Source organism: Eriocheir sinensis, unplaced genomic scaffold (assembly GCF_024679095.1).
Source record: "Eriocheir sinensis breed Jianghai 21 unplaced genomic scaffold, ASM2467909v1 Scaffold5, whole genome shotgun sequence".
NCBI classification, from domain to species: Eukaryota; Metazoa; Arthropoda; class Malacostraca; order Decapoda; family Varunidae; genus Eriocheir; species Eriocheir sinensis.
This window is the reverse complement of record NW_026111831.1, coordinates 962,485-989,763: the sequence shown is the minus strand read 5'-3', so window position 1 is coordinate 989,763 and position 27,279 is coordinate 962,485. Positions and strand designations below refer to the sequence as shown.

Here is a 27,279-nt window from a genome sequence, read left to right as displayed (position 1 = left end):
GCAATCTCTCTCTCTCTCTCTCTCTCTCTCTCTCTCTCTCTCTCCCCCCAACTCCGAACAAGCGAACCAGAAGTGAAACAAACTAACGAAGCTTCAGTCTCGCTCGTCTCGGAACGGTGACGTCACAGGAGGAGGAGGAGGAGGAGGCTGACAGTAAGGGAAGGACAGCCGGAGCAGGAAGAGGTAGCGGAGTGGCGGTCACCAGTTCGATTCCCTTCGTCTGCGTGTGTGAAGGAGGTTCGAGGCGGATCTATAGCAGGACTCAAATCTATGTAAAGGAGGACTGGAAAAGGTAAGGCCCGTGGTGGTAGTGGTGGGGGGTGATGGTGGTGGTGGTGGTGATGGTGGGGGTGATGTGGTAGTGGTGACATGGTGGTGGTGGTGATGTTGGTTGTTAGTGAATAGTCTCTCTCTCTCTCTCTTGGATATAGTGATGAGGTACACAATATTAGGACATTTTATTGTTTCGTATTATTCGCTGATTGTATTATGCGGGTGTTGCGTGCCCTGAAGGTCTGCGCCAATCAGCGGTGAGCACGCCACACGCCCAGCCAATCAGCGTCGAGGAGGAGCGGCAGCCGGTCAATCAGCGCCCTGCCCGTTGAGTTGATGCTGTTTGAAGCCTCGGAGCAGCGGAACGTCTCGACCAAGCAGCTTGTTCAAGGTAATCCCATCTTTATTTCACTACGATTAAGACCTTCCCATTACTGTTACCTGTTTGCTATTTCTTATCTTTTCTATCTTCTCTTATCTTTTACTGTTCCTTATCTTCCTGTCTCCCTCACACTCAAACGTGTCCCTTCTCACTCCACAACGCTCAGGGCCTCCCGTTACTGCCCGGCTGCATCGCTGTGCCCTAAGTCTATATACACCAAGTCAAGTCATACGCAGGGTTGTGGGAGGAGGCACGGCCGAGGCGTGGTTTATGCGTGACACTGCTTGGAGCCAAACTAGAGAATGTAGAAACAGGGATTTAGAGAAAACGAGGAAAGGCGGACTAATTTAAATCAATCCCTTCAACATGCCCTCCCTCACACCCCACACCGCCGTTTGTAGGCATTGGAATTAGTCACGCAATAGCACAATAAAAAGACAGTTTTTCGTCAGTGTCTTGCCTGAACGCGCTGTGAAAGAAGGCGAGAATGCACATCCAGAGTGCACACACGGCCCCAACTTTAGTCACCCCTGAACTGGCGGGTATTTTTTGTTTTTTAGCTACAAGTGACGTCATCCCGCTGCTCCGCCCTAAAAACCCCCTCCAGCGCGTACCGGTCGCAGTTTTGAAGCAGAGTGACTTGACTTGGTATATATAGACTTAGGCTGTGCCCTGTCTGTTCCAAGGCCTCCAGGGTGTCTGTAACTTTCCTTCCTGCTTACGGCCACTCCTCCAGCAATTTGTCATGCATGTGTGTGTGTGTATGTGGGGGGGGGGAGAAGAGGGGTATATGTATCAGGACACCTCTCCTCCTGAAATTGACCCATCTTTCGACCACTCCTCTTGACTTTAGTAGGAGCAGTGAGTAGCGGGCTTTTTTTTCATCATTTTTTTTTTGTTTTTTGCCCTTGAACAGTTTCCTTTACTGTAAAAAAAAATGCCACTACTATATTCTTGCTGATTTTTCTTTATCTCATTTTAGGATTTTTTACCAGGTCATTTTATTCGGCACAATTTTTAATTTTTTTTTACAGCAAAGGAGACAGCTCAAGGACACTAAAACAAATAGGTCATAAAATAAAGCCTGTCAAAGCACTGCTCCAACAAAAGAATAATATAGAACAAGAGCTAGGTCAAATTAAAGAGTGGTCAGGTCAGTTTCGGGAGAAGATCAAGGTGACCAATGCAGTTGCGGCGTCATGATTTTAATCCAATCAACCAGCACACTCGGCACACAACTGAGAGAGCCCGGGTTCGGTTCCTGGGCGGAGTGGAAAAAATTTGTCCGGCTTTCCCGATACCCTATAAAGTATCATTCTAACCAACTATAAATTAATAAATCAAATATATAATAATATTCAAAGACTGAGTTTCCCACCCCCGGCATATAGTTCCCACATCCCTGAGGGGCATGGATACCCCCGGCTCAGAACCCCTGCCGGGCCACACACCCAGCTGCCACCTCTGCTCTCCCCTTTCCCTGTTCTGCCTTTACCTCTCTTGCCTCAGATTCCAGCACCATCACGCCTCCATCCCTCCTGCCTTGCCCCAGCCAGTTTACTTTGCCTTGGTTTCACATGTCCTCTGCTGATTTTGTTTCCGCAAGGAGGCTTGGCGGTTACAAGCAGTAGTGGAGGTAAACCTGCCACTGGTCTGGCAAGAACAATGGTGCCCATCATGGGGGGGCAGCTGTGGGCACCTCCAGCCAGCTGCAGCCATTTGTGGTTGAGGTTACTCCATGATGCGAGTGAGGCTGAAGCACACACTGGGCTTCATGTCTCTTTGTTGCAGTGTACACTCCTACGAGAAGTGCGAGACAAGAGGAGGTGTTCTACGCCAAACTCAACTCCATACTAGACCAGTGCCCCTCCTGGAACACACTCATTGCCCCTCAACAGGCTCAAAGACTGCCATAAACTCAGGAGTATGCAGTGACAATCTCAAATTAGCTCAATGTGCTCAGCACCCTTGAGAACCCTGTAGAACTGTGGAACACCTTCAAATGTGAAACTCTTCGAGCTGCCAAGGAGTGCATTGGAGAGTGCCCAAGATCTAGGAGTGGCTTCACCTCAGCAGAAACGCTGGAGAATATTGAGGAGAGTTGCCCTGCCAGGCTGGCTGGGAATCAGGACCAATATAGGGTTATGTCACCTAGGAGTAAAGCTCTCCTGAGGAGAGACAAGGAGAGGTATGTCAGGGGTCTTGTTGAGGATGTTGAGTGCCATTTTAATACAAATGACCTGCGACCTGCTTACCAAGGCTCTGAAGAAGCTCCACTCCGAGCCTCCCTCTCAGGTGAACACTATCCAAACAGCCGACGGCTGCCTTGTGTCGGACATGGAAGGGCTGAGTACCTTGCTTCCCAAGCCATCGCCTCCTGTTGCTGATGCCCACCACCTCCTCCACCTCCAGCACCACCACTCAGCAGATTAGTTTCCCTTCACCACTTAAAGCCAGTCCACACACGCCAGCTGTGCCACATTTTTAAGACAATTTTAAAGATCTTATTCAATTTATTATCAACTTTATTTATCACACATTTTCTCTACCACTGTGTAGTTTGTATTATTCCCGAGTTAATGGATGTTTACACTGCACACCTGTTTCTTCATGCTCACCTGTCACCCTACACTGCTGTACAGTCTTGTATATCTTTACACAGCACACCCATTGCTGTACAGTCTTGTATATCTTTACACTGCACGCCCATTGCTGCATGCTCACCTGTCACACACTGCTGTACAATCCTGTACACACCTTACTTACAAACCACTGCTTGCACCTGAGCCTGTTGGTAAGTAGGGGAGGCTGTGTGTTTATTAAGAGAAATTAAGCTGAACAGATAATGTCTCAGCTCAGTGTTGTGGTGAACAGTCATGCATGGCTTGTGTTCCCTCTGTTCCAGGGTGCTGCTGCAGCACTCCAAGTGTGGCAGAGAAGACTGCAGAGCAAGGTGTGGCCGCGCTCCAAGCTCTCCTGCACCAAGAGATGCCTGACCTTAACAACTCAAACACCAACAGCAACTTCAAAACTTTCAGTAAAGGTAAAGTTTGTGACACACGCTGTACCTGTGTGTGGCTCAGAACTCATCTCCATCACACTGCCCCTTGAGCCTGTGCTGCGGGTTACTACAGCTTACCTCCCCACAGCGCCCCAAACCTACCCTTGAAGGTGGAAAAAGTCCATTAGCGCTATGTAGCCTTATTTAATATATACAGAATATTATATACACAATTTCAAACAGTAAACAGCTGACATCTGAGTGATGCATCACTGCCGGGGAGAGGCGCGGGACCCACACAAATTTTTGTGTCAGACTACAGACATGCAACCACCCACCACGCAGGCAACAACACTTGTTTGCCCTTTGTTATAACCCACAAACTGCACATTCTATTACTTTCTTCCTGGCCTATTTGTCACACTGTTATTAACAAAGAAAACTAACATGTTGGAACTAGTCATTAACTGTAGACGTGGTTCACAGAAAGCTGGTGAGGAGCCGCGCCTGACTGACTGGTGTTGGAACTGACCCGAAGGAGTGGCCGAGGAAGGGACAGCCTGTGGGGTGGGCGAAGGAACCATTGTGCCCGAGCCCATCCTGTGACAGCCTCTTCAATCCAGTGATGTATTGAGAGAGAGAGAGAGAGAGAGAGAGAGAGAGAGAGAGAGAGAGAGAGAGAGAGAGAGAGAGAGAGAGAGAGAGAGACTGACTGACTGACTTCAAAGGGCAATGCTGGCAGCCTCTTCAATCCAGTGATGTATTGAGAGAGAGAGAGAGAGAGAGAGAGAGAGAGAGAGAGAGAGAGAGAGAGAGACCGACCGACCTCGCCACAGCCCACAGTATGTCCCCCACAGTATGTTGACAACCCCCCAGACACCTGCCCCCTGCTACACTTATCCCGGCTGTGTGGCAGCGTGGCCCCGGTACAGTGCCCCTACAGGCCATTGGTGGTCCGACTGGTGTGCTGCCCGCTGTCCCTGCCCTCAGTGATGCACCTCAGGATCCTCCACTGCTGCCAGCTCCTGTGGTCCTTCCTCACGTGTTGTCTTGTCTGCAGGTCATCCCAGACTCCCCGCCATGGGGTGCAGGACATCCGGGGTGTTCCTGCAGTCTCTGGTCCCCATGGATCTTCTCACCCTGCATGGCTGGCCTCCCGGCACCTCCACCTGAAGAAGGGGAAACATTTCATTGTTTGTTCCTCACAGAATAAAGCATCATGACACACAGCCTCTACATGATCCTGCCTGTTTTATCAGCCACTCTCCCACACTAAGACACATCAGCCATGATGGATTGCATGCTAGTGGCAGCTCTGGTCTTGGCCTTCACCAGCTGTTCCTGACTGTTGGGATAAGATGCTTCCCACGCCCAGGCAACACAGCAGCCTCGGTCTCTTCCTCGTGACGCGGCCAGCACCCGCAATTTAGTAAGTCCAGTTGGCGCACAAAATGACTGACACCAATGGTATCGCCTCTGATATAACACAAAACAAGACGCACTACTGAACATTGAAAACATTGATGGTTCATGTTTTTCTGCTCCTCAAAAAAATACTGACGGATGCCGTGAAACACACAGAAATAAAACACAGAAACCAATACTATGGGGCACAAAACACCCTTAAAGAGGAAAGAAAGCTATTTAATTCTACCGTCAAAACCAGTCAATGAAAATCCCCAAAATTACAACTTGCTTTTAATAAACAAAAACATTTTAATGTAAAACTATGCAGGAATTAACAGGAAAACAATAAAAGGAACAAACTCCCACACCTTGGGCTGTCCAGGGGCGCCGCCTGACCGGGGGAGTGCCTGCAGCAGCGCCGGGCTCCAAGGACTCCCTCCAGCCTCGGAAACCTGTCAGATGCAACACGGGTTACTTCCCTGACCCTGACCTGCTCGTAAGGACAGACAAGAATTAAGAATATAAGTGAACACAAGGCCCGTAGTGTCACACATTTCTTTCCTCACACACCTACACTTGGCAAGGCTTTGGTGGAGGCTGTCGAGGGTGTTTCCAAGGGTGGTGGTGTGACCCCACAGTCAGTTTCACTTCATCTGTCCAACAAAGCAAGAATTTTGATATATGTGGCACCTGCACATTTCTAGTTCATGAATTTGTGAAAATCAACTGTTGTCAAGATATTCAAGCTAATTTTTCAATAATATATTTGAATGTTTATGTATGCAAAAAACCCTCTGTCCTAATACATCCCAAACATAGCGATTTCCATCAATAGTACATAGCACAAGCACGAGAAAAGACAAGCTTGTATCCAACAGTGTAGTCAGATCATACTTGAACAATCTATGACTTTTCAAACGCCTATAATTCATCTCATTTCAAGTACATACATTAAAAGGCATCTGGCTCTGAAAGTGCAAATAAAGGTTTTTTGATAACTCACTGAATGTCAATAATGATTTATATTTAACACAACATGAAATAGTAAATAATAACTGCTGAGTGTGATGCCACCGGTAGGCTATTTCAAATATTACCCGGCTTATTTGCATGCAACAAATAGCAAAGTTCCTCATGTACAGGCACTGCAGGACCAGATGTCTTTTTGTATACCTGAAATGAGACGAATGATAGGTATTTGAAAGGCCATAGATCGTTTGGGTATGACCTGACAACTCTGCTTGATACATGCATGTCTCTCGTGTGCTTGTGTGGTATATTATCAATGCAAATTGGCATGTTTGCTGTTTATATAAGAGAGCTTGAGGGTTCTTTGTAAACACAGTCACTCAAATATATCACTAAAAATAAAAAAGTTGATCTTGACGCAATCATGAACTAGCAATGCACAGGTGCCACATCTACGTTCGCGAGTGTACAGACGGAAGGAAACCGCCCATATAGTGATAGCTCGACAAGGCTTCTGCACCATGAACGTAGAAACACTCATGGGAACCTGACCTATCTCCCTTGTGGCCGTTAGACTCCACTCTGTCCAGGAGAGCTGTGTGAGTGGAGCCCCCCCCCACATGAGATGGATACTCCATACGAGGGTGGACAAGGCTCCTGTAAATGGATAGCAACTGTGCAGGGGAAAAGAACTGGCGGAGACGGTACAGAACGCCCAGCCTCAAGGAAGCTGATTTAGTAGGAGAAGAGATATGAAGTTTCCAGTTGAGATTTTGAGTTAAGGATAGACCGAGGATGTTTAGTGTTGAAGAAGGTGATAGCTGAGTGTTGTCAAAGAATAGGGGATAGTTGTTTGGAAGATTGTGTCGAGTGGATAGGTGGAGAAACTGTGTTTTTGAGGTGTTGCAGGACACCAGGTTCTTCTTGCCCCAATTGGAAATAATAGTAAGGTCTAAGGCTAAGCATTCTGTTGCCTCCAGCCTAGAATCGTTTAGTTCCTGTTGGGTGGGTCTTCTATTAAAAGAAGTTGAGTAATGCAGAGTAGAGTCAATGGCATAAGAATGGATAGGACAGTTTGTTTTGGAAAGATCATCAATGAACAACAGAAAAAGAGTGGGAGATAGGACAGAACCCTGTGGGACACCACTGTTGATAGGTTTAGGGGAAGAACAGTGACCGTCCACCACAGCAGAAATAGAACGGTCAGAAAGGAAACTGGAGATAAAGGTACAGAGAGAAGGATAGAAACCGTAGGAGGGTAGTTTGGAAAGCAAAGATTTGTGCCAGACCCTATCAAAAGCTTTTGATATGTCCAGCGCAATAGCAAAGGTTTCACTGAAACGGCTAAGAGAGAATGACCAAGAGTCAGTTAGGAAGGCAAGGAGATCACCAGTAGAACGCCCCTTGTGGAACCCATACCAGTGATCAGATAGAAGGTCAGAAGTGGAAAGGTGCTTTTGAATCTTCCGGTTAAGGATTGATTCAAAAGGTTTAGATAGACAGGAAAGTAAAGCTATAAGACGGTAGTTTGAGGGATTGGAACGGTCACCCTTCTTAGGCACAGGCTGTATGAAGGCATACTTCCAGCAGGAAGGAAAGGAAGATGTTGACAGGCAGAGGCAAAAGAGTTTGACCAGGCAGGGTGTCAGTAGGGCCCGAGAGAAGGGGAGGGGAGCTGTTATCTCAGCACCAGGGCCCGGCCTCATAGGGGGCCCGGCTGCCTGGGCATGATGTGTGTAAAACTGTAAATTAAGATACTTAGGGGCCCGGAATTACATGCAGCACCAGGGCCCAATGGTAGCTCTGTCTGGCGCTGGGTGTCAGCACGGAGACACAGTTTTTAAGGACAATAGGAGGCACTCCATCAGGTCCATGAGCCTTCTGAAGATTGAGGCCAGAGAGGGCATATAAAACATCATTCTTAAGAATCTTAACCCCTTCGCGCCGGATGTTCAAAAAGCCCGCCTGGCTGATATACAGCGTGCTCGGCCGCGCGCGGGAAACCTGAGCCGGCATGTATCTGCTTGTCGCCTTGTATCCCGTTGTATCCCGTATTTGCAAAGCAGCATACATGACGAGTCAACATATACCTGCTATGCATAATATAAATTGCATCAACGCAAAATAAAGAAAGGGGAGAAAGGGGCAAGGGGGAAAGAAATAGAGAAAGCAGATGATTGTGTAGAGGAGGAAGAATGTCGAGAAATTATCAGCAAATACAACTCTGTTATCATCAGTCAGAGAGCTGCCAGATACTCCTTTGTCATCACAGACAATGTATGTGTGTACGTGTGTGTCTGTGTGTGTGTGTGTGTGTGTGTGTGTGTGTGAGAGAGAGAGAGAGAGAGAGAGAGAATATCCATATCACCAAGATATCCACTCAGGCACTCAGTCTCAGCCTCACTCGTGTGAGGAAGAAATGAGGGACACCATGAGCGACTGGCTAGTATTGGTACTGGTACCGAACAGTCTGATACCGGTACCGTACCATATTGCTGGTACCATTAGTACCAAAACTGGTACTGGTACCTGCCCACCCCTATTGTTGAGAAGCGTGGCAGCGTAGGTACTGTATTGTTGTTCAAGTGGTGTGCGGGAAGAACTGAGTTCAGCTGTGTGGCCGTGGCGCCGTGTGAGTCCAGTTGCGTGAGACATCTGGTGGCAACTCCATAAAATATCGCGTAAAAGTGAAAAAATGTGTAAATTAAACATTGATTTGGATTTTTGACCCCACGTTATTTAAAAAACGCGTAAACCAAACTCGCGTAAATCGAGTTACCTGTGTGTGTGTGTGTGTGTGTATATATATATATATGAACGACGAATAACAACTATTTAGCAAAGATAAGCACATGACGTGAGCTAAATCATTTCAAGGTTGTCTTCAGTACTGAAGACAACACATGACATTCGCAGTTGCCTTTTTTTAAACAAATGAATGTATAATTGTAATTCAGGTACTACTACGTTATTTTACCGTGTTTTCCATCACAATGTATTATAGATTATCATTAAAAGGGAACATTACAACATAAATAATAAATACACATCACTTCCGTTACCTTCAAATGCTCCTGTACGAAACATTCTGAGAGCGGCCACATCACTTCATATCGCGACTGTACATTCTGAAAAAAATAAACACAATAACATCAGTAATAATAGAGTGGGACGAGTTAGAAAGTCATCAAACTATTTGCAATTTGCAGGAAACTCTATCATGCACCTACCTTTGCGGCAGTCGTGAGGCAACTGACTGAGCACGGGAGCAACAATAAAACTTCAATTAATAGTTTATTTTTAACTCTACACCTTTTCACCTTCAAATAAAAAGAATGAACTTCAAATTAAAAAAAGTTGGCTTTCAAATTTAAAAAGTTGACTCATATTAAAAAAAATTACCGTCAAATTTAAAAAGTTGACATTCAAATTAAAATACTTGATTTTCAAATTTAAAAAGTTGACTTTCAAATTAAAAAAAATAATTTCAAATTAAAAAAAAATAATTAAACTGAAAAACAAGTTAATATCATGTGAATGTGTGTAGAGAGCCTGTTTTTATAGCTTGATTTTCAGTTAACAGCGTAATTCATATTGATTTATTAAATTGGACATTGTTTTTACTTCCCTTAGTAAGTGGTAACTGCCTTGACTACCATGGGATGCATTACAAAGAAAAAAAGGATACAAATATTGATTTGTTTTTCTCTGCAAACATGACACCTGACAATAATAAAAGCCTCAAAATCAAATGACTTATTTTAATAACATCGTATTCCCAGGCTTTTGTTTGTTATTTATTATTTTATATGTAATTGCAAGTAATGCTAATGAATACCGCATGCTGAGGAATCTAAGCAGCTCTGAAACTTGCTATCAGAATTTCATGTTTTTTATTTTTTAATTGGAATTAATTTAGAACTCTCGTCAGCTCCGTTGGTAGAGCGTTGCCTTGGCAACCAAAAGGTCGTGGGTTTGATCTCGCCTCCTGACACCAGTCACGGGACCCTCCAAGCCTTGCGCAAGGATGCGGTAATCTATGGAGGGGGGAGGCGGTGGCTGAGTCGCCAGAGTAACGGCCCCGCGTTCAGGAGGACGTGAGTTCAATCCCCGCCCGGTGCCACCAAGCTGGGATTTTTCAGCCGCCGCTGAGTGGCTTAAAACTACCCACATGCTGCCCAGAAGACCACCTATCAACCCGGACTCTAGATTCAAGGATCAAAGATGAGCTCTGGGAGGGCAGCATGAGCCAATGCAAGATGGCGCCACTATAAACACTCCCCTGCGCTAGAACGGGCTGGGCCGACCATCAGGACCCACCGGAAAGAAGCCTTGGACCAACCATCAGGATCCACCGGGAAGAAGCCTTGGACCAACCATCAGGATCCACCGGGAAGAAGCCTTGGACCAACCATCAGGATCCACCGGGAAGAAGCCTTGGACTGACCATCATGATCCACCGGGAAGAAGCCTTGGACCAACCATCATGATCCACCGGGATGAAGCCTTGGACTGACCATCATGATCCACCGGGATGAAGCCTTGGACCAACCATCATGATCCACCGGGATGAAGCCTTGGACTGACCATCATGATCCACCGGGATGAAGCCTTGGACCAACCATCAGGATCCACCGGGAAGAAGCCTTGGACTGACCATCATGATCCACCGGGATGAAGCCTTGGACTGACCATCATGATCCACCGGGATGAAGCCTTGGACTGACCATCATGATCCACCGGGATGAAGCCTTGGACCAACCATCAGGATCCACCGGGAAGAAGCCTTGGACTGACCATCATGATCCACCGGGATGAAGCCTTGGACTGACCATCAGGATCCACCGGGATGAAGCCTTGGACTGACCATCAGGATCCACCGGGAAGAAGCCTTGGACTGACCATCATGATCCACCGGGATGAAGCCTTGGACCAACCATCATGATCCACCGGGATGAAGCCTTGGACTGACCATCAGGATCCACCGGGATGAAGCCTTGGACTGACCATCAGGATCCACCGGGAAGAAGCCTTGGACTGACCATCATGATCCACCGGGAAGAAGCCTTGGACTGACCATCATGATCCACCGGGAAGAAGCCTTGGACTGACCATCATGATCCACCGGGAAGAAGCCTTGGACTGACCATCATGATCCACCGGGATGAAGCCTTGGACTGACCATCATGATCCACCGGGATGAAGCCTTGGACCAACCATCATGATCCACCGGGATGAAGCCTTGGACTGACCATCATGATCCACCGGGATGAAGCCTTGGACTGACCATCATGATCCACCGGGATGAAGCCTTGGACTGACCATCATGATCCACCGGGATGAAGCCTTGGACTGACCATCATGATCCACCGGGAAGAAGCCTTGGACCAACCATCAGGATCCACCGGGAAGAAGCCTTGGACCAACCATCAGGATCCACCGGGAAGAAGCCTTGGACCAACCATCAGGATCCACCGGGAAGAAGCCTTGGACCAACCATCATGATCCACCGGGAAGAAGCCTTGGACCAACCATCATGATCCACCGGGAAGAAGCCTTGGACCAACCATCAGGATCCACCGGGAAGAAGCCTTGGACCGACCATCATGATCCACCGGGAAGAAGCCTTGGACCGACCATCAGGATCCACCGGGAAGAAGCCTTGGACCGACCATCATGATCCACCGGGAAGAAGCCTTGGACCGACCATCATGATCCACCGGGAAGAAGCCTTGGACCGACCATCATGATCCACCGGGAAGAAGCCTTGGACCGACCATCAGGATCCACCGGGAAGAAGCCTACCGGCGCAATAGGCCGCAATGTGAAAAAAAAAAAAAAAAAAAAAAAAAAAAAAAGGTCACTCCCCACTGTGTTTAAGAAATAAAAGCACTCCATGGTAGGTTTGGCAAGCCTTCCATCCTGGTGTAGCATTATAAAATGTATTTCCAGTGCAGGATTAAAAAAGATGCTCGCTGGATTACTGAGAGGGCTGAGTTGTGCTTAGCACCGTTTAATAGGGGCACGAAAGAGTTGCCAATAAGGATATAAGAAAAATCCCACAAGCTACGAAAACAGGCTCTACACACATTCACATATCAACTTGTTTTCAGTTTAATTACATTTTTCTTAATTTGAATTTTTTTTTTTATTTGAGTCAACTTTTTAAATTTGAAAGTCAACTTTTTAAAATTTGAAAGTCAACTTTTTAACCCTTTCATTGCTAAACGCTTGCAGCGGGTGTTAGGCGTATTTGCTGGTGGCACTAAACGCTCGCTGCGAGCTCCAGCCGCACTCAAATCTCCCGCGTATGAGTGTTCCAACACTAATTCTCACAACACAGGATTGCCAATTGAGTGGGTTCTTCACTAAATTTGGTGAAAAATCATATCAACCAAGCGCGGCAAATCTACGGACGAGTAACAGGTGGATGTTCTTGCCCAATATAGCGCCATTTTTGCATAGCTTCACCTATCACTTGACTGATTCTTTGACCAAATAGTTGTAAATATTGCAGTTGGCAATACTCCCTTGCCAGAGTCTGAAAAAGAGATGTCCGCAGTTACCTCAATATGGCTGATCATCCCACACGCACTGATGTAAGTGTTAAAAGAGCCCTCCCGTGCAAGGAAAGGGTTAAATCTGAAGGTCAATTTTTTTATTTAAAGGTGAAAAGGTGTAGAGTCTGGGTTGATGGGTGGTCTTCAAGACAGCATGTGGGTAGTTTTAGGCCACTCGGTGGTGACTGAAAAATCCCAGGTGGTAGCGGCGGATTCGAACCCACATCATGGACAACGCGCCAAATGCAGGGCTGGCACGCTAACCACTCAGCCACCGCCTCCCCATGGATGGAGAAATTGAGCCTTTGAGGCACTGAGAAACACCAAGTTCATTATACAGAAGTGACAGTAAGCATTCCGCAGCGGCCAGCCCTGACCTGTGCAATGCCCCGCACCCGCCACAGGGGGCAGCCTTACGTACCTTATGCTGATGCATCGAGGAAGATGACCCGTCAGCAGAACCAGGACGTGGCTGCGACCCGCCGACCTCCACCACCACACACAGCACCTCAGGGGAAGTGGATCTTCATGTGGTGGGTAATATCTGCCTTCACCTTGAAATGCTTCCCACAAACATCACACTTGAACTCTCTCAGGCCAGAGTGTCTGAAGATGTGCACATTGAGATAAGACATAGAACTGAACCTCTTGCCACACTCTTGGCATTCATGAGGTCTTTCAGCAGTGTGTGTGAGGGTGTGTGTGTTGAGGTTACTCTTCTGAGTGAACTTTTTGCCACACTCACGGCATTCATGAGGTCTTTCACCAGTGTGTGTGAGGGTGTGTTTGTTGAGGTCACTCTTCTGAGTGAACTTTTTGCCACACTCACGGCATTCATGAGGTCTTTCACCAGTGTGTGTCAGGGTGTGTGTGTTGAGGTTCCTCTTATTTCTAAACTTTTTACCACACTCACGGCATTCATGAGGTCTTTCACCAGTGTGTGTGAGTGTGTGTATGTTGAGGTTACTCTTATAACTGAACTTTTTACCACACTCTTGGCATTCATGAGGTCTTTCACCAGTGTGTTTGAGGGTGTGTTTCTTGAGGTTACTCTTCTGAGTGAACTTTTTGCCACACTCACGGGATTCATGAGGTCTTTCACCAGTGTGTGTAAGGGTGTGTGTGTTGAGGTCCCTCTTCCTACTGAACTTTTTGCCACACTCACGGCATTCATGAGGTCTTCCTTCAGAGTGTGTCAGGGTGTGTGTGTTGAGGTCCCTCTTCCTACTGAACTTTTTGCCACACTCACGGCATTCATGAGGTCTTCCTTCAGAGTGTGTAAGGGTGTGTGTGTTGAGGGCACTCTTCCTACTGAACTTTTTGCCACACTCACGGCATTCATGAGGTCTTCCTTCAGAGTGTGTGGGTGTACATGGTGAGGTCACCCTTCCCAGGGAGTCTTTTCCCACACTCTTGGCACTCATGGTTTTCTTCACCAGTGTGTGCAAGGCTGTGTCTAGTGGACCTGCTCTGTCTCAAGTCTTCTTGCACTCAAACTTTTCCTTTCCTTTATGGCTGGAGATGCCAGCAGCAAGGTGGTGGTGGTGAGGAGGCTCTCCTGATCACCCCTGATCCTCACACCACAGACAGTCTGTTCCTGCTGGTCCCGGGCACTCAGACTGGTGCCCTGCCTTGCAGCCTCCACTGCAACAGAGATCAGCAGCAGCAAAGACGCAGGGAGCGCTGAGCACAGCACCGCCTCAGACCCTCCCTTCTGCACAGCACCGGCGGGGCTGTGGGGACAAAGATCACAACTTCACAAAACTATACTTCAAAATAAATACCATATTTGACAGCTTATAAGATGCACCCCCCAGATTTGGGCAGGCATGTGGAAAAAAAGAAAAAAAAAATATATATATATATATATATATATATATATATATATATATATATATATATATATATATATATATATATATATATATATATATATATATATATATATATATATATATATATATTAGATTGGTGTAGCCAGGGAGTAAATTCTCTTTTAAGCATACGAGATTGAATGAAACTGCTGTTTCTGCATTATTCAGCTTCTGCTGCTGCTTCGGGAACGTCAGTTTCTTTCCATGTGTTCATGAGCTTCTGTTGTTGTTCTTTCAGCTGATGAACAAGCAGCTGTTTTTCTTGGAGTTGTCGTTCCACAAGTTCCCATGAAGAAGTTGGCGAAGAGTACACCAAGTGGGCTTCCCATAGCAACACCATCCACTTGGCAGTACATATCTCCGCGGGGGCAGGTGAAGGGAGCTTCTTTAGTGCCATTCAGCCTGAAGATGTTCCCTAGGCAGGAACGAAACGTTGCAACCAACAACCCAACTTTTGGACAGCTCCTCGGGGCTTCAGACACCGTCAAAAGAGAGTTGATAAGACTAATAGAAAAAACGCAGCAGAAGCTGAATAATGCAGAAACAGCAGTTTCATTCAATCTCGTATGCTTAAAAGAGAATTTACTCCCTGGCTACACCAATCTAAAATTACATGACGAGAATGCCAGAAACGCAGACATCACCCACAAATTCCGGAAAGAACTTGTGGAACGACAACTCCAAGAAAAACAGCTGCTTGTTCATCAGCTGAAAGAACAACAACAGAAGCTCATGAACACATGGAAAGAAACTGACGTTCCCGAAGATCTGAGGAAAACACTCAACGACGAACTATACAGACTGAGGCTACAACATCAAAAAGGAGTGGAAGCTACAAGTACCCGCAAACTTTCAAAACTGTACGGTGGAAATATCAAGCTCCCTAAACAGACAAGCGGATATATAAACCTCGTACCAACCCTCGAACTCACCCACGATCAGCAAGAGCTTCTCAACATGGGATTAAACTGCCACTTTATGACTAAGCCTCGCAAACACCGGAAGCGTCTTGAACTCGAAGCCCTACTAGATAGTATCCAAAACTTAGAAAAAGATGGAAAAGTTGAAACTTCAAACGAACTTCAAGCATCCATAATCGCTGAGGCCTCCAAGCAAAGAGGACACTACCAAAGCAGACAACTAGAAAAGAGACACCGAGAGGCAGCCAAACAGCTACGCAGCAAAGAAGAAATTATAATCCGAAGAGCAGACAAGACCGCAGCATTTGTAATCATGGCGAAAGAAGAATACCTCAGCAAAATGGACAGCATACTCTCCGACACCTCCAAATTCAAGAAAATACGCCGCAATCCTACAGAAGACATAAAGAAGAAAATCAACGCCACCTGCAGAGCCATCAACATCGCTACAAAGAGCACACGCTTTCAGAAGCTGACCGGGAGTTTTCTCCGGTGCGCCTCTGCAACGTAAAAACACAAGACAGGAAACCCACTCCGCCCCATCATCTCCCAGATCCCGACAGCCACCTACACCGTCGCCAAGAAACTCAACGAGATCCTCGCCCCGTACACCCCGATGAGCCACGCCCTAACGTCCACCAATGACTTCCTGGAGATCCTAAGAACTGCCCCACCTGCCGACAACCACATCATCGCTTCTCTCGATGTCGAGAGTCTGTTCACCAACGTGCCCGTGAACAGGACTATCCAGATCATCATGGACCGCGTCTACAGATGTGAAGAGACGGAACCCCTAGACATACCGCAAGAGGACCTACGCACACTCTTAGAGATATGCACTAAAGAAGGTCCCTTCACCTGCCCCCATGGAGATATGTACTGCCAAGTGGATGGTGTTGCTATGGGAAGCCCACTTGGTGTACTCTTCGCCAACTTCTTCATGGGAACCATCGAATCCATGGCCCTCAAGGACCAACAACCCTCCATCTACGCCCGATACGTCGACGACATATTTATCAGAGTGAAAAACATAGATGAACTACAGAAACTTAAGCAGCAGCTCAGCAACATCTCCGGCCTCAACTTTACCTTTGAAGAATCACAAGAAGGACGCCTGCCATTCCTCGACGTACTAGTATCTCCACAAGACTCAGGATTCAACACCTCAGTGTACATCAAACCAACAAACACAGGACTTTGCCTCAACGGAAACAGCGAGTGCCCGCAACGCTACAGAAGATCCACAATCAATGCATACATACGGCGAGCGATCTCACACAGCTCAACATGGAAAAATTTGCATAATGAATTGGAAAGAATTACACAAGTCCTTGTAAACAACGGCTACCCCAACAGTGAAGTGACCCAGGCCATCAACTGCGCCCTAGAGAAATGGTACAACCCTGCAACCACTTCTACAAACCAAAACAACATCAATCTCTACTACAGGAACTACATGTCCACCGAGTACAAGACAGATGAAAGAGTGATCAAAGATATCATCCACAAGAATGTGAAACCAACAAACGCAGAGCAAACCATATCACTCATCATCTACTACAAGACCTCCAAAACAGCCAACCTACTAATCAAGAACCGCCAAACACCACCACCGGCACCTCTTCAGGAAGACCATGTCATCTACGAGCACACCTGCGCTATTGAGGACTGTGGGCCTCATACATACATCGGGATGACACGGACAAAACTGACTAGGCGCTTAACATGCCACCTACAAAATGGTGCTATCAAGAACCATTACACAGTCAAGCACAAGGAAACCTTAGCACGCAGCCACCTAGAAGATTCAACGAAAATACTTGACAAGGAAACTGACCCACGCCGACTGTTGTTCCTGGAAGCCCTCTACATTGAAGATCTAGGGCCAACGATGAACACTCAAGCCCAAGATCTGCAAATCTTACCAACGCAGAAGAGAAGTAGCAGAAAAAACAACACCTAGACACCTGCGCAGCGAGGGACGCCACAGCAGCATTTACCGCTTACTTGTACACGCCACACCGCCAATCACAAGCCAGAACGCATATAAAAGGAGCAACCCAGACGACCCAGCTCCATTCAGCCTGAAGATGTTCCCTAGGCAGGAACGAAACGTTGCAACCAACAACCCAACTTTTGGACAGCTCCTCGGGGCTTTAGACACCGTCAAAAGAGAGTTGATAAGACTAATAGAAAAAACGCAGCAGAAGCTGAATAATGCAGAAACAGCAGTTTCATTCAATCTCGTATGCTTAAAAGAGAATATATAAATATATATATATATATATATATATATATATATATATATATATATATATATATATATATATATATATATATATATATATATATATATAATGTATATATATATATATATATATATATATATATATATATATATATATATATATATATATATATATATATATATATATATATATATATATATATAAAATAAATGGGTTTAAACTACAAGTGTCAAATGAAGATTTTTGGCCTGACACTTGTAGCCCTCCCTTCTATCAGGCCATTTTTAAAGTCATATATATGTATTCAGATCATTATTGACCCCAATATTCAACATGTAAAAGCCTTAATCTATGCTGGGACCTACCAGAACAGGTCCCTCTTAGACTCAAGAGTACTGCTTTGAGACGTAAACAAAGTGTAGACTTGTCAGAGGGGTAGGTAAAAATACCCCTGACTCCAACTCCTTAACCCCCAGGATGCCAGGGGCGTTCATTTACGGCGGTGGGTAGGCGCACGCCGTGTGCCAGCAACGTTTATCTACGGCAGCAATTTAGAAAAATCGCCGTGGCCTTATTTTGACTGAGAAGCTTTTCATAATTTGTCAGGACACTTTTCATGGCTTTACCCCTCCCAGTCACTGATCTTCACCCCCCACCGAGCCTCTAGGGATCCCGAGGGTACAGGTCCCTTTCCTGACCTGACCGCAGTGCAGGGAGGATGTCTTGCCATGCAAAGCACATTTTGCAAAAGCCCAACTTTGCTCGTGCCCTTGACGAGGCCCCTAGTGACTTCACGGATAGTGATGCGAGTGACTTTGAGTCTGATAGTGACCTTGATAAAGATTATATATATAGTGATAGTGGTAGCTCGAGTAGTGAGGGAAGTGAGTTGCCGACGACTCGCCACTCACATTATGCCCAAACAAGGAGGGTTATAGAACCCTCTGCTGCCTCTCAGGCCAAAAGGCGCCTCTTATATGGTGATGGTGATAGACAAGCTCCCTGGGCGAGTAAGTCTACGGGATGTAACACTCCATATATCGGAAAATTCCAGTGCCTAGAAATCATGGAAATTATAAGAGGTGAGTAGTAAAATGTATCAGTATGTGTTGTCTAATCATTCCGAACACTTTTCCGCACCAAGGGAAGGTTTTTGCGTAAAATGTGTGGCACTGTGGGGGTTAAGGGGGTCGACTAAGGGTATTTTTTTACGAATATATTTAAAATCGGACAAATGCGTTTTTTTCGCTCAGCATGGCCGGGATAGCCAAAATTGCCATGTGGTGAGGTTTGTTTTCGTAAAATTAAAGCCTCTCACCCCTGGAAGCTATATTTAAAAGGCCCGCACCATTGCGTCATAGCCTGACTCGCGCGCCAACATACACTGTATCATTCAGTGCTTGTATGTACGTAAAATTTGCATTAGAATATTTTTTTTCACCGTGAATTTTGTCATCTGTCATTCCTCTCGTGCCGGATCACAGGGAGGGTGTGAGTTGAGGAGAGGAGTGTGGCGGAGCCCGTCCCTACCCAGACAACAACAGGGAAGGGCACGCAACCTGTTCGTTTGTACTCCATCCAAATAAAGGTCTTTAGAAATGACGTACAAACGCAAGTTGAGTAGTAAGAGAGCCATCAACATGAATAAGGCTTATTGAACAAGATGGAGCAGCCAAGACCAGAAGGGAGCAGTTTCGGAGCTTATGAAGCGAGTCGTGATCCTGCCACGCTCACCCGCCACTCATCACCACCACCACCTGCTCCTCCACCAGCTGATTCGCCACTCCCTACACCGAGTACCTCATCACGCCCTTCTCCACCACCACCTGCTTCATCACCACCTACTCCACCACCAGCTGCAGAATCATTGCCACATGAAACATCACTGCCGCTCAAACAACAAATTCTGCACAGAGGTGTTCAGTTGAACCCTCCTCCTCCTGATACAAGCGAAACTTTCATTACCGTGTTGCTTTCCCAGCTACAGACACTCATCACGAGACAGAAGTGCCCAGTACGGTCGTGCAGGAATACCTTGACCGTAACCTCTTCTACAATGTGGAAGGTGACGCCTTCTGACACCCTCACCTGCGAGTAATACTTTCTTTATAAAGGGGGACCAGATGCCTTAGCATTCTCCAGTAAGTCAACAAGGTATACACAATCATATGTGAAAATTTCATGCCAGTCAGATAAATACAAATGGCAAGACATGGATAAAAGGATAAAAAATCTTTAGGAGCCAATATCTCTGAAAGTAGTTTTTTACACTTCAAAAAATTTCACAAAATCAGGAAAAAGTCTGTCCGCCTTTTGTTTGGTACCAACTAAAACTACAACTAAAGGGCAATTTTTTGTATTTATAAAATTTCAAAAATGTAAAAAGAAAATGGGACACAGAGTAAAGAAAATTGTAAGTGAAAAAAAATTGGAATTTTTTTTGCTCGAAGACAAAACAACATATCACAATTTTATAAATACAAAATGTAGATATGTAAACAAAGTTTCCATGTTTTTTTTTCACAGCGATTAACTGAAAATAAAAGTCTGTGAAACAAAAAACAAAAAAGAAAAAAAGAAAATTACACTTTATATGAGTCTGCCCTATACTTCACCCAAATTTCATGAAATTCACAGAATGTCATATATTTACAGAAACAAATAACATCCTGAGATTTCAAACCTACTGGACGTACATGAGTAGGAGGACCCCCCTTAATGTAGATCACTGTATTCATTGTGCGGCTCGCAAGCTTGATTGGTGGCTCTCCATCCAGGAAATATCCAAATCAATTATTACCAAAATCCTAATCTCGGAAAATTTTTACACATAAATTTTGTACAAAAAAATGTTAATATAAAACTTCCAAGCCTTTCGTCTCAAAAGATATTTTAAAATTTCAATGGAAGACGAAGCCATAGTTAGTAAAGACATCCAAATAAATATCAGCTGCTACCGTTCCTCCGTACAGGAACAGTTCACGTCTTCCTGGGTGTGGCTCTCAAAGTGAATGTAGTCTACTAAAGTGGCTCTCTTGCAAAACTTAGTGAATACCATTGTAGATAATGAATAAAAGTGGGCCTAACACTGAACCTTGAGGAACCCCTCTGGTAACACTACCCCATTCGGATTTTTTACCGTTAATGGTAACCCTCTGTTTCCTGTCGCTAATCCACGCCCTAATCCAATCATAAGCCTTCCCTCCTATTCCATGAACCCTGACTTTACTTAACCCTTAGAGTGTGCCTGGGCTCAAGCCGTGGGTGTTGACAATAATCGACAAGCCATTTTTTCACTTAGTGCGCTGTGAAATTTAATTTGTTTGGGGAGAAGTAGAGCAAGCATGTCGTTTTCTTTCAAACAATACCCAGCCATGCTCTCTTGACTAATTTTTGGTCAGTGTATGCCAGTGTTAGCTTTGAGAAGATGTCCGCTAGACATCCCACCTCCTCTCACCTTCCAGTGGATTTCGTCAATAAGATGGGGGCCATTTGACCTCTGTACCAATCAAGGACCATAAGTTAATTTTTTTGGGGTGTTTTTCACAGAAACTGTATAAAGTTTATGCCTTTTATTACTAAATCATAGAAGGGAAGTCCACTAAGGGTGGAAAACTGTCTATAATAATGCGTTTTCAGCGATCTTATTCAATATTCTGTACTCACTATACCAATGGTCGTATAGATTTCAAATTAACGTCAAAAGACAGGTGAGGGTATGTACTTTACAATGATACTTCATTCAGTCACATGTGTTAAGTAGCAGTAAAGGTATGCAAGGTTGAAGTGAGGTATGTTTTAGCCTGGATATGCCCGCGTGGGAGGACAGGCACGGCAAAACAACCCTGCGCCTTAACCCTTAGAGTACAGGTGGCGAGATATTTCTCTGGATGCTGTGCAAGGGGAAAATTTAGACATTTAACCCGGTAGCAGCGGGGATCATGTTTCTTAACCCTTTCATGGCTAAACGCTCGCAGTGAGCGTTAGGCGTATTTGCTGGTGGTGCTAAATGCTCACTGCGAGCTTCACCCGCACTCAAATCTCCCACGTATGAAAGTGTTCCAACAATATTTCTCACAACACAGGATTGCCAACTGAGTGGGTTCTCCACTAAATTTGGTGGAAAATCATATCAACCCAGCGCAGAAAATCTACGGACGAGCAACTGGTGGATGTTGTTGACCAATATAGCGACATTTTTGCATAGCTTCACCAATCACATGACTGATACTTTGACCAAATAGTTGTAAATTTTGCAGTTGGCAATACTGCCCTGCCAGCACCCCATCATCAAGAGATCTACAGTAGTTGCCTAACGGCTGACCATCGTGCACGTATAAATGTACGTCTTCACAGGCAACACCCCCTGAACGTGCCTGTACTCTCGCAGGAGAGGCTTACATTACTGAATCGTATAGATCTTGGCCTCCTCTTTCAATGGTGTTTTTGTTTTTTAGCTGTGATGAATAGTTTTTGAGATACAGCGGTTAAAAGAGCGAGTACTAGCGTCACTTGCCGGTGGTGCTAAAGCTCAGTGCAAGCGCCAGTCGCACTCACAGCAAAAAACACCCCCTGAACGTGCCTGTACATTTGCAGGAGAGGCTTACATAACTTATATATCTTATAGATCTTGGCCTCCTCTTTCCAATGGTGTTTTTGTTTTGTAGCTGTGATGAATAGTTTTTGAAATATAGCGGTTAAAAGAGATCCCCTTCCACCGCTGGGGTGCCCGAGCACGCCTGAGGGGATAGTCTCATTGTGAGCGCTTAGCAATGAAAGGGTTAATGGTCCCTCTAAGCGAGAAAAATGAGAAAAAATCATCACTCATACAAACCATTTCATAATATATATCAAAGCATTTCTGATCAGTTTACATATCATCTATTTTTTGGGGTTTATATCATGGCACAAATTTGGCCCGTCGCTGCTACCGGGTTAAAGGAGGTGGAAATGGTGTCTTTCTTCTTTGCAATAATTGTATATTCATCTTTGATGACGAGATTTTCTATTCTTTTTCCATTATTCTCTCAGTCCCACACATCCTCTGCGTGTATCGAAACACACGAGAAATTAATCACAACAAGGAGAGGGTGTTCCCCGGCTGCCTGGGACTGAACCCACGGCCAGCGTGACGGGAGAGCCACTCCTTATCGAGTCGGCCAAAGAGGTACCCCACTGGCTAAGTGGGTTATGGGAGGCTTGTTCATCAGGCATAGTCACCGCACTACACATCTAGTATATATTGTGGTATAATAAAACTTCTCTCCTAATAATAATAAAGTTATGACAGCCAAAAATATTGTGCATTTTCTCGTGGCCGTGACGCGTCGCGTGGAAGCACCCCACTCACTCTGCCTACTTGCCCCTCCCTCCTCTGTCACATACACCTCACCCCCCCGCCACAGCCCGGCCACACCTCACACCCCCGCCACAGCCCGGCCACACCTCACACCCCCGCCACAGCCCGGCCACACCTCACCCCCCGGCCACACCTCACACCCCCGCCACAGCCCGGCCACACCTCACACCCCCGCCACAGCCCGGCCACACCTCACATCCCACCACAGCCCGGCCACACCTCACACCCCGCCACAGCCCAGCCACACCTCACCCCCCCGCCACAGCCCGGCCACACCTCACACCCCGCCACAGCCCGGACACACCTCACACCCCCACAGCCTGCCACAGCCCACACCTCACACCCGCCACAGCCCAGCCACCTCACATCCCACCACAGCCCAGCCACACCTGACATCCCACCACAGCCAGGCCAAACCTGCCACCCCGCCACAGCCCGGCCACACCTCACACCCCCGCCACAGCCCGGCCACACCTCACACCCCCACCACAGCCCGGCCACACCTCACATCCCGCCACAGCCCAGCCACACCTCACATCCCACCACAGCCCAGCCACACCTCACATCCCACCACAGCCCAGCCACACCTCACACCCGCCACAGCCGGCCACACCTCATCCCACCACAGCCCAGCCACACCTCATCCCGCCACAGCCCGGCCACACCTCACATCCCGCCACAGCCCGGCCACACCTCACATCCCACCACAGCCCGGACACACCTCACACCGCCACAGCCCGGACACACCTCACAACCCGCCGCAGCCCGGCCACCTCACACCGCCACAGCCCGCCACACCTCACACCGCCACAGCCCGCCACCTCACATCCATACAGCCCAGCCACCTCCACACCCCACCACAGCCCAGCCACACCTCACATCCCGCCACAGCCCGGCCACACCTCACATCCCACCACAGCCCGGCCACACCTCACATCCCGCCACAGCCCAGCCACACCTCACATCCCACCACAGCCCGGCCACACCTCACATCCCACCACAGCCCAGCCACACCTCACATCCCACCACAGCCCGGCCACACCTCACATCCCGCCACAGCCCAGCCACACCTCACATCCCACCACAGCCCGGCCACACCTCACATCCCGCCACAGCCCGGCCACACCTCACATCCCACCACAACCCGGCCACACCTCACATCCCGCCACAGCCCGGCCACACCTCACACCCATTTTGTTTCTATTTTACATAATGTTGTTCCTTTTCCTTTTCTGTAAATAATCATTAGTCCTCCTCCCCTTCTGTCCTTTTCCTCTCTCATATTGTCTAAGACTTCAAAAATATCGCCAAAATTAACCTCCCTACATTTTTTCTGGGTTTCCGTTAAACAAACTATACTATTGCCCTTAACTAATTCCTCCACTTCCTTCCCCTTAGTTTTAGTTAACCCTGCACATTCAAAACTTTCACTGCTGCAAATACTTCCCTCTCCCCTTCCCTCTCCCCTCTCTCCCCATCTCATTCCCTACCTTGATGCTCCCCCACCCTCACAACCCTGCCTTTCTTTATCATCCATTTACCTCCCTCCCTTCTTTTCTCTTGTAGCTCTTCCCTTAACACTGCATCTTCCTCTCTCTCTCTTTCTTTATCTACATCAATCCTGATATTTTTAATCGGACAATTTACCGTTTCACCCAACCAACGATTTTTTGACGTGGTTCATGTTTTTCTGGCGATAGATTTAGTGAACTGCACGATTTTGTACCTCATTTCCGTCGCAAATGTCTACTTTTTGAGTTATGCCCATCCCCTGCCCTAAACGATCTTGGGGACCCGTACACCTTTTCTACCTGAGCTCCTTCCACCCCAAGCCTGTCCCTGAACACATACTCACACAGCTCTTTGTCCTCCATCTCCCTTTCTCTCGCATCGTCGTTACTGCCTTCCCTTACATTAAACACGATCACATTCTTCTTTCTCTTCTCTCTTCCAGGTTCTCAAACACTCTCTCAGTCACTCTCCTCCTCTTTCACCCTCATTTTCTCTTCAAAACTCTCAAAATTCTCTTTCAATTAATCATCTTCTTCCACTTGTTCAGCTCTGCCTTAAGATCTCCCTCTCCTTCCACTTCTATCTTCTTAACCATCAGATCATTCTTCTCCTTCAGGCCATGCAGCTCTTTCTTCATCTCCTTGTTTTCTTTCATGGTCTGGTCAGCCTCCCTAATGGTCTGCCTTACCTTGGGGTCGCAGGGTGTACAGAACCACAGGGTGCCCTGCCGCCTCTTCTGCGCCTCGTCCACCCCACCCTTCCGTCTGCTCCCTGCTGATGCTGACGCTGATGCTTGGGGTGAGTGTGGTGGACGCTCCTGTCTTTGCAACGGCACCGCGCACTTAGATCTCTCTTTCCTTGTTTATTTATCTTTCTATCTATGTATCTATCTTACTCATGCTCTCTTTTCCTCCTTCTCTTCCTCTTCCGATTCCTCTTACACTCTTCTTTTTTTCTCTTTTCTTCTTTCTTTTTATTCTCTCTCTCTCTCTCTCTCTCTCTCTCTCTCTCTCTCTCTCTCTCTCTCTCTCTCTCTCTCTCTCTCTCTCTATCTATCTATCTATCTTCAGCATACTCTCTTTTCCTTTTTCTCCTTCTTTTCCTCTCTCTCTCTCTCTCTCTCTCTCTCTCTCTCTCTCTCTCTCTCTCTCTCTCTCTCTCTCTCTCTCTCTCTCTCTCTCTCTCTCTCTCTCTCTCTCTCTCTATCTATCTATCTATCTATCTATCTTGAGCATACTCTCTTTTCCTTTTTCTCCTTCTTTTCCTCTCTCTCTCTCTCTCTCTCTCTCTCTCTCTCTCTCTCTCTCTCTCTCTCTCTCTCTCTCTCTCTCTCTCTCTCTCTCTCTCTCTCTTATACAGTTCCTCCCCGTATGTTATGTATGCCAGCTAGTAGTGAGCTTTTCCCTCCCCCCTTTAATTAGCAAGACAGTAGGCCTATTCTCTTCAACTGTAAAGCTCGATCTTATTGGTGCTTTTTACAGACCGCCTTCTACTAATACAGACTATTTACACAACCTTAACATTTCTCTTTCACGCATACAGGCAGACAAACACATCTGGATCACAGGCAATTTCAACCTCCCTGACATTGACTGGACTGCTATTTCCCCTCTTGACCCTCCCGATGCTGACGCCCTCAACCCCATTACATATTCCCCACACAAACAGACGCCAACTACACGACACTTTCATTGATATCCACGGTGGCCCTTATGTTGACCTCAGCACACACACTTGACCTTTTTCTCACCAACAACATTCTTATCATAACAAACACTCAGGTTGTTCCAGGACTTAGTGACCATGACATGCTTATCATTGACACTGACCTTCTACCGATTAGACATAAACCGAGACCCAGACAGATATCCCTTTATTCAAGAGCTGACTCAGACATGATCAAACAAGACCTAACTGCCTTCAGCACTGACTTTTTTGCGACAGACCCACACACGAGACCTCCTTCCGCGGGATATCTACGCAGACAACATCGCAAGAAACAAAGACTCTACAGACGCGCGCAGACATACAACACAACAGATAATTGGACCGCCTACAAAAAACATCAAAAGACATTTGCCAAAAACATAAAAGTAGCGGAACGCAAACACATAGCAACTTAATTACCTCGCAGACAATGTAAGAAATAACAAAAGAAACTTCTTCAAATTCTTCGCGCAAACATGACACTAATTAACACGATTACATCACTAAAAGACAACACTAACACATTAATAAATTAGTTTAACCAGCCCACAACACAAAGCACAAATACTCAACACACAGTTCCAATCGGTGTACACACAAGAACACAACCTGACACCAAACATGCCACACAGCCCTTCCCCCCCATAGCCCCCCTTGACATTACGACTAACGGAATACAGAAATTACTAGAAGGACTTGACACAATTAAATCCACTGGACCCGACAACATTCCCGCCTTCATCCTTAAATCCTTTGCCCCCATCCTTGCCCCCATCCTTCAGGCCATATTCACCCAATCCCTATCATCCACCTCATTACCCTCTGACTGGCTTTTGGCAAATATTAATCCTTTATTTATGATAGGTGACCGGACTGACCCAGCCAATTATCGCCCCATTTCACTAACATCGATTCCATGTAAAATTTTCGAACACATAATACACAAACACATAATGAATCACCTTGACAGAAACAACATCCTTACTGACGATCACAACACGGCTTTTGACCTAAACGCTCATGTGAATCGGAACTCATTACTACATTTCACGACATGACGAGGCTA

General features: G+C 46.4%; 1 protein-coding gene and 1 long non-coding RNA gene across 6 annotated transcripts; one reads left to right on the top strand and one right to left on the bottom strand.

Moving 5' to 3' along the window:
* The first annotated feature begins 670 nt into the window (after positions 1-670).
* On the top strand, positions 671-4,348 carry LOC126992660 (uncharacterized). The gene is made up of 2 exons (XR_007746878.1): positions 671-3,698; positions 4,143-4,348. It is a non-coding gene; the product is annotated as an uncharacterized LOC126992660 (long non-coding RNA).
* On the bottom strand, positions 4,287-25,299 carry LOC126992656 (uncharacterized). 5 transcript variants are annotated; one of them, XM_050851464.1, is made up of 5 exons: positions 25,195-25,299; positions 13,758-14,325; positions 9,095-9,160; positions 5,432-5,515; positions 4,287-4,825 (listed from the first exon to the last, which is right to left on the bottom strand). In XM_050851464.1, the coding sequence occupies exons 2-5, from the start codon at positions 13,764-13,766 to the stop codon at positions 4,718-4,720; spliced, it is 267 nt and encodes an 88-aa protein (XP_050707421.1). In that variant the 5' UTR covers positions 13,767-14,325; positions 25,195-25,299; the 3' UTR covers positions 4,287-4,717. The 5 variants fall into 5 exon arrangements, 3 of the variants coding, with proteins under 3 accessions (XP_050707421.1, XP_050707422.1, XP_050707420.1); XM_050851465.1 differs by having other exon boundaries at positions 13,926-14,325; XR_007746875.1 differs by lacking the exon at positions 25,195-25,299 and having other exon boundaries at positions 13,014-14,016.
* Positions 25,300-27,279: the final 1,980 nt, after the last annotated feature.

Excerpts from the sequence above, each read along its gene's own strand:
- LOC126992656 (XM_050851463.1), bottom strand. Across the intron at positions 5,516-9,094 it reads TCGTACAGGAGCATTTGAAG|GTTTCCGAGGCTGGAGGGAG; the intron begins GTAACGGAAGTG and ends TGCATCTGACAG. Across the intron at positions 4,826-5,431 it reads GCGCCCCTGGACAGCCCAAG|GTGGAGGTGCCGGGAGGCCA; the intron begins GTGTGGGAGTTT and ends CCCCTTCTTCAG.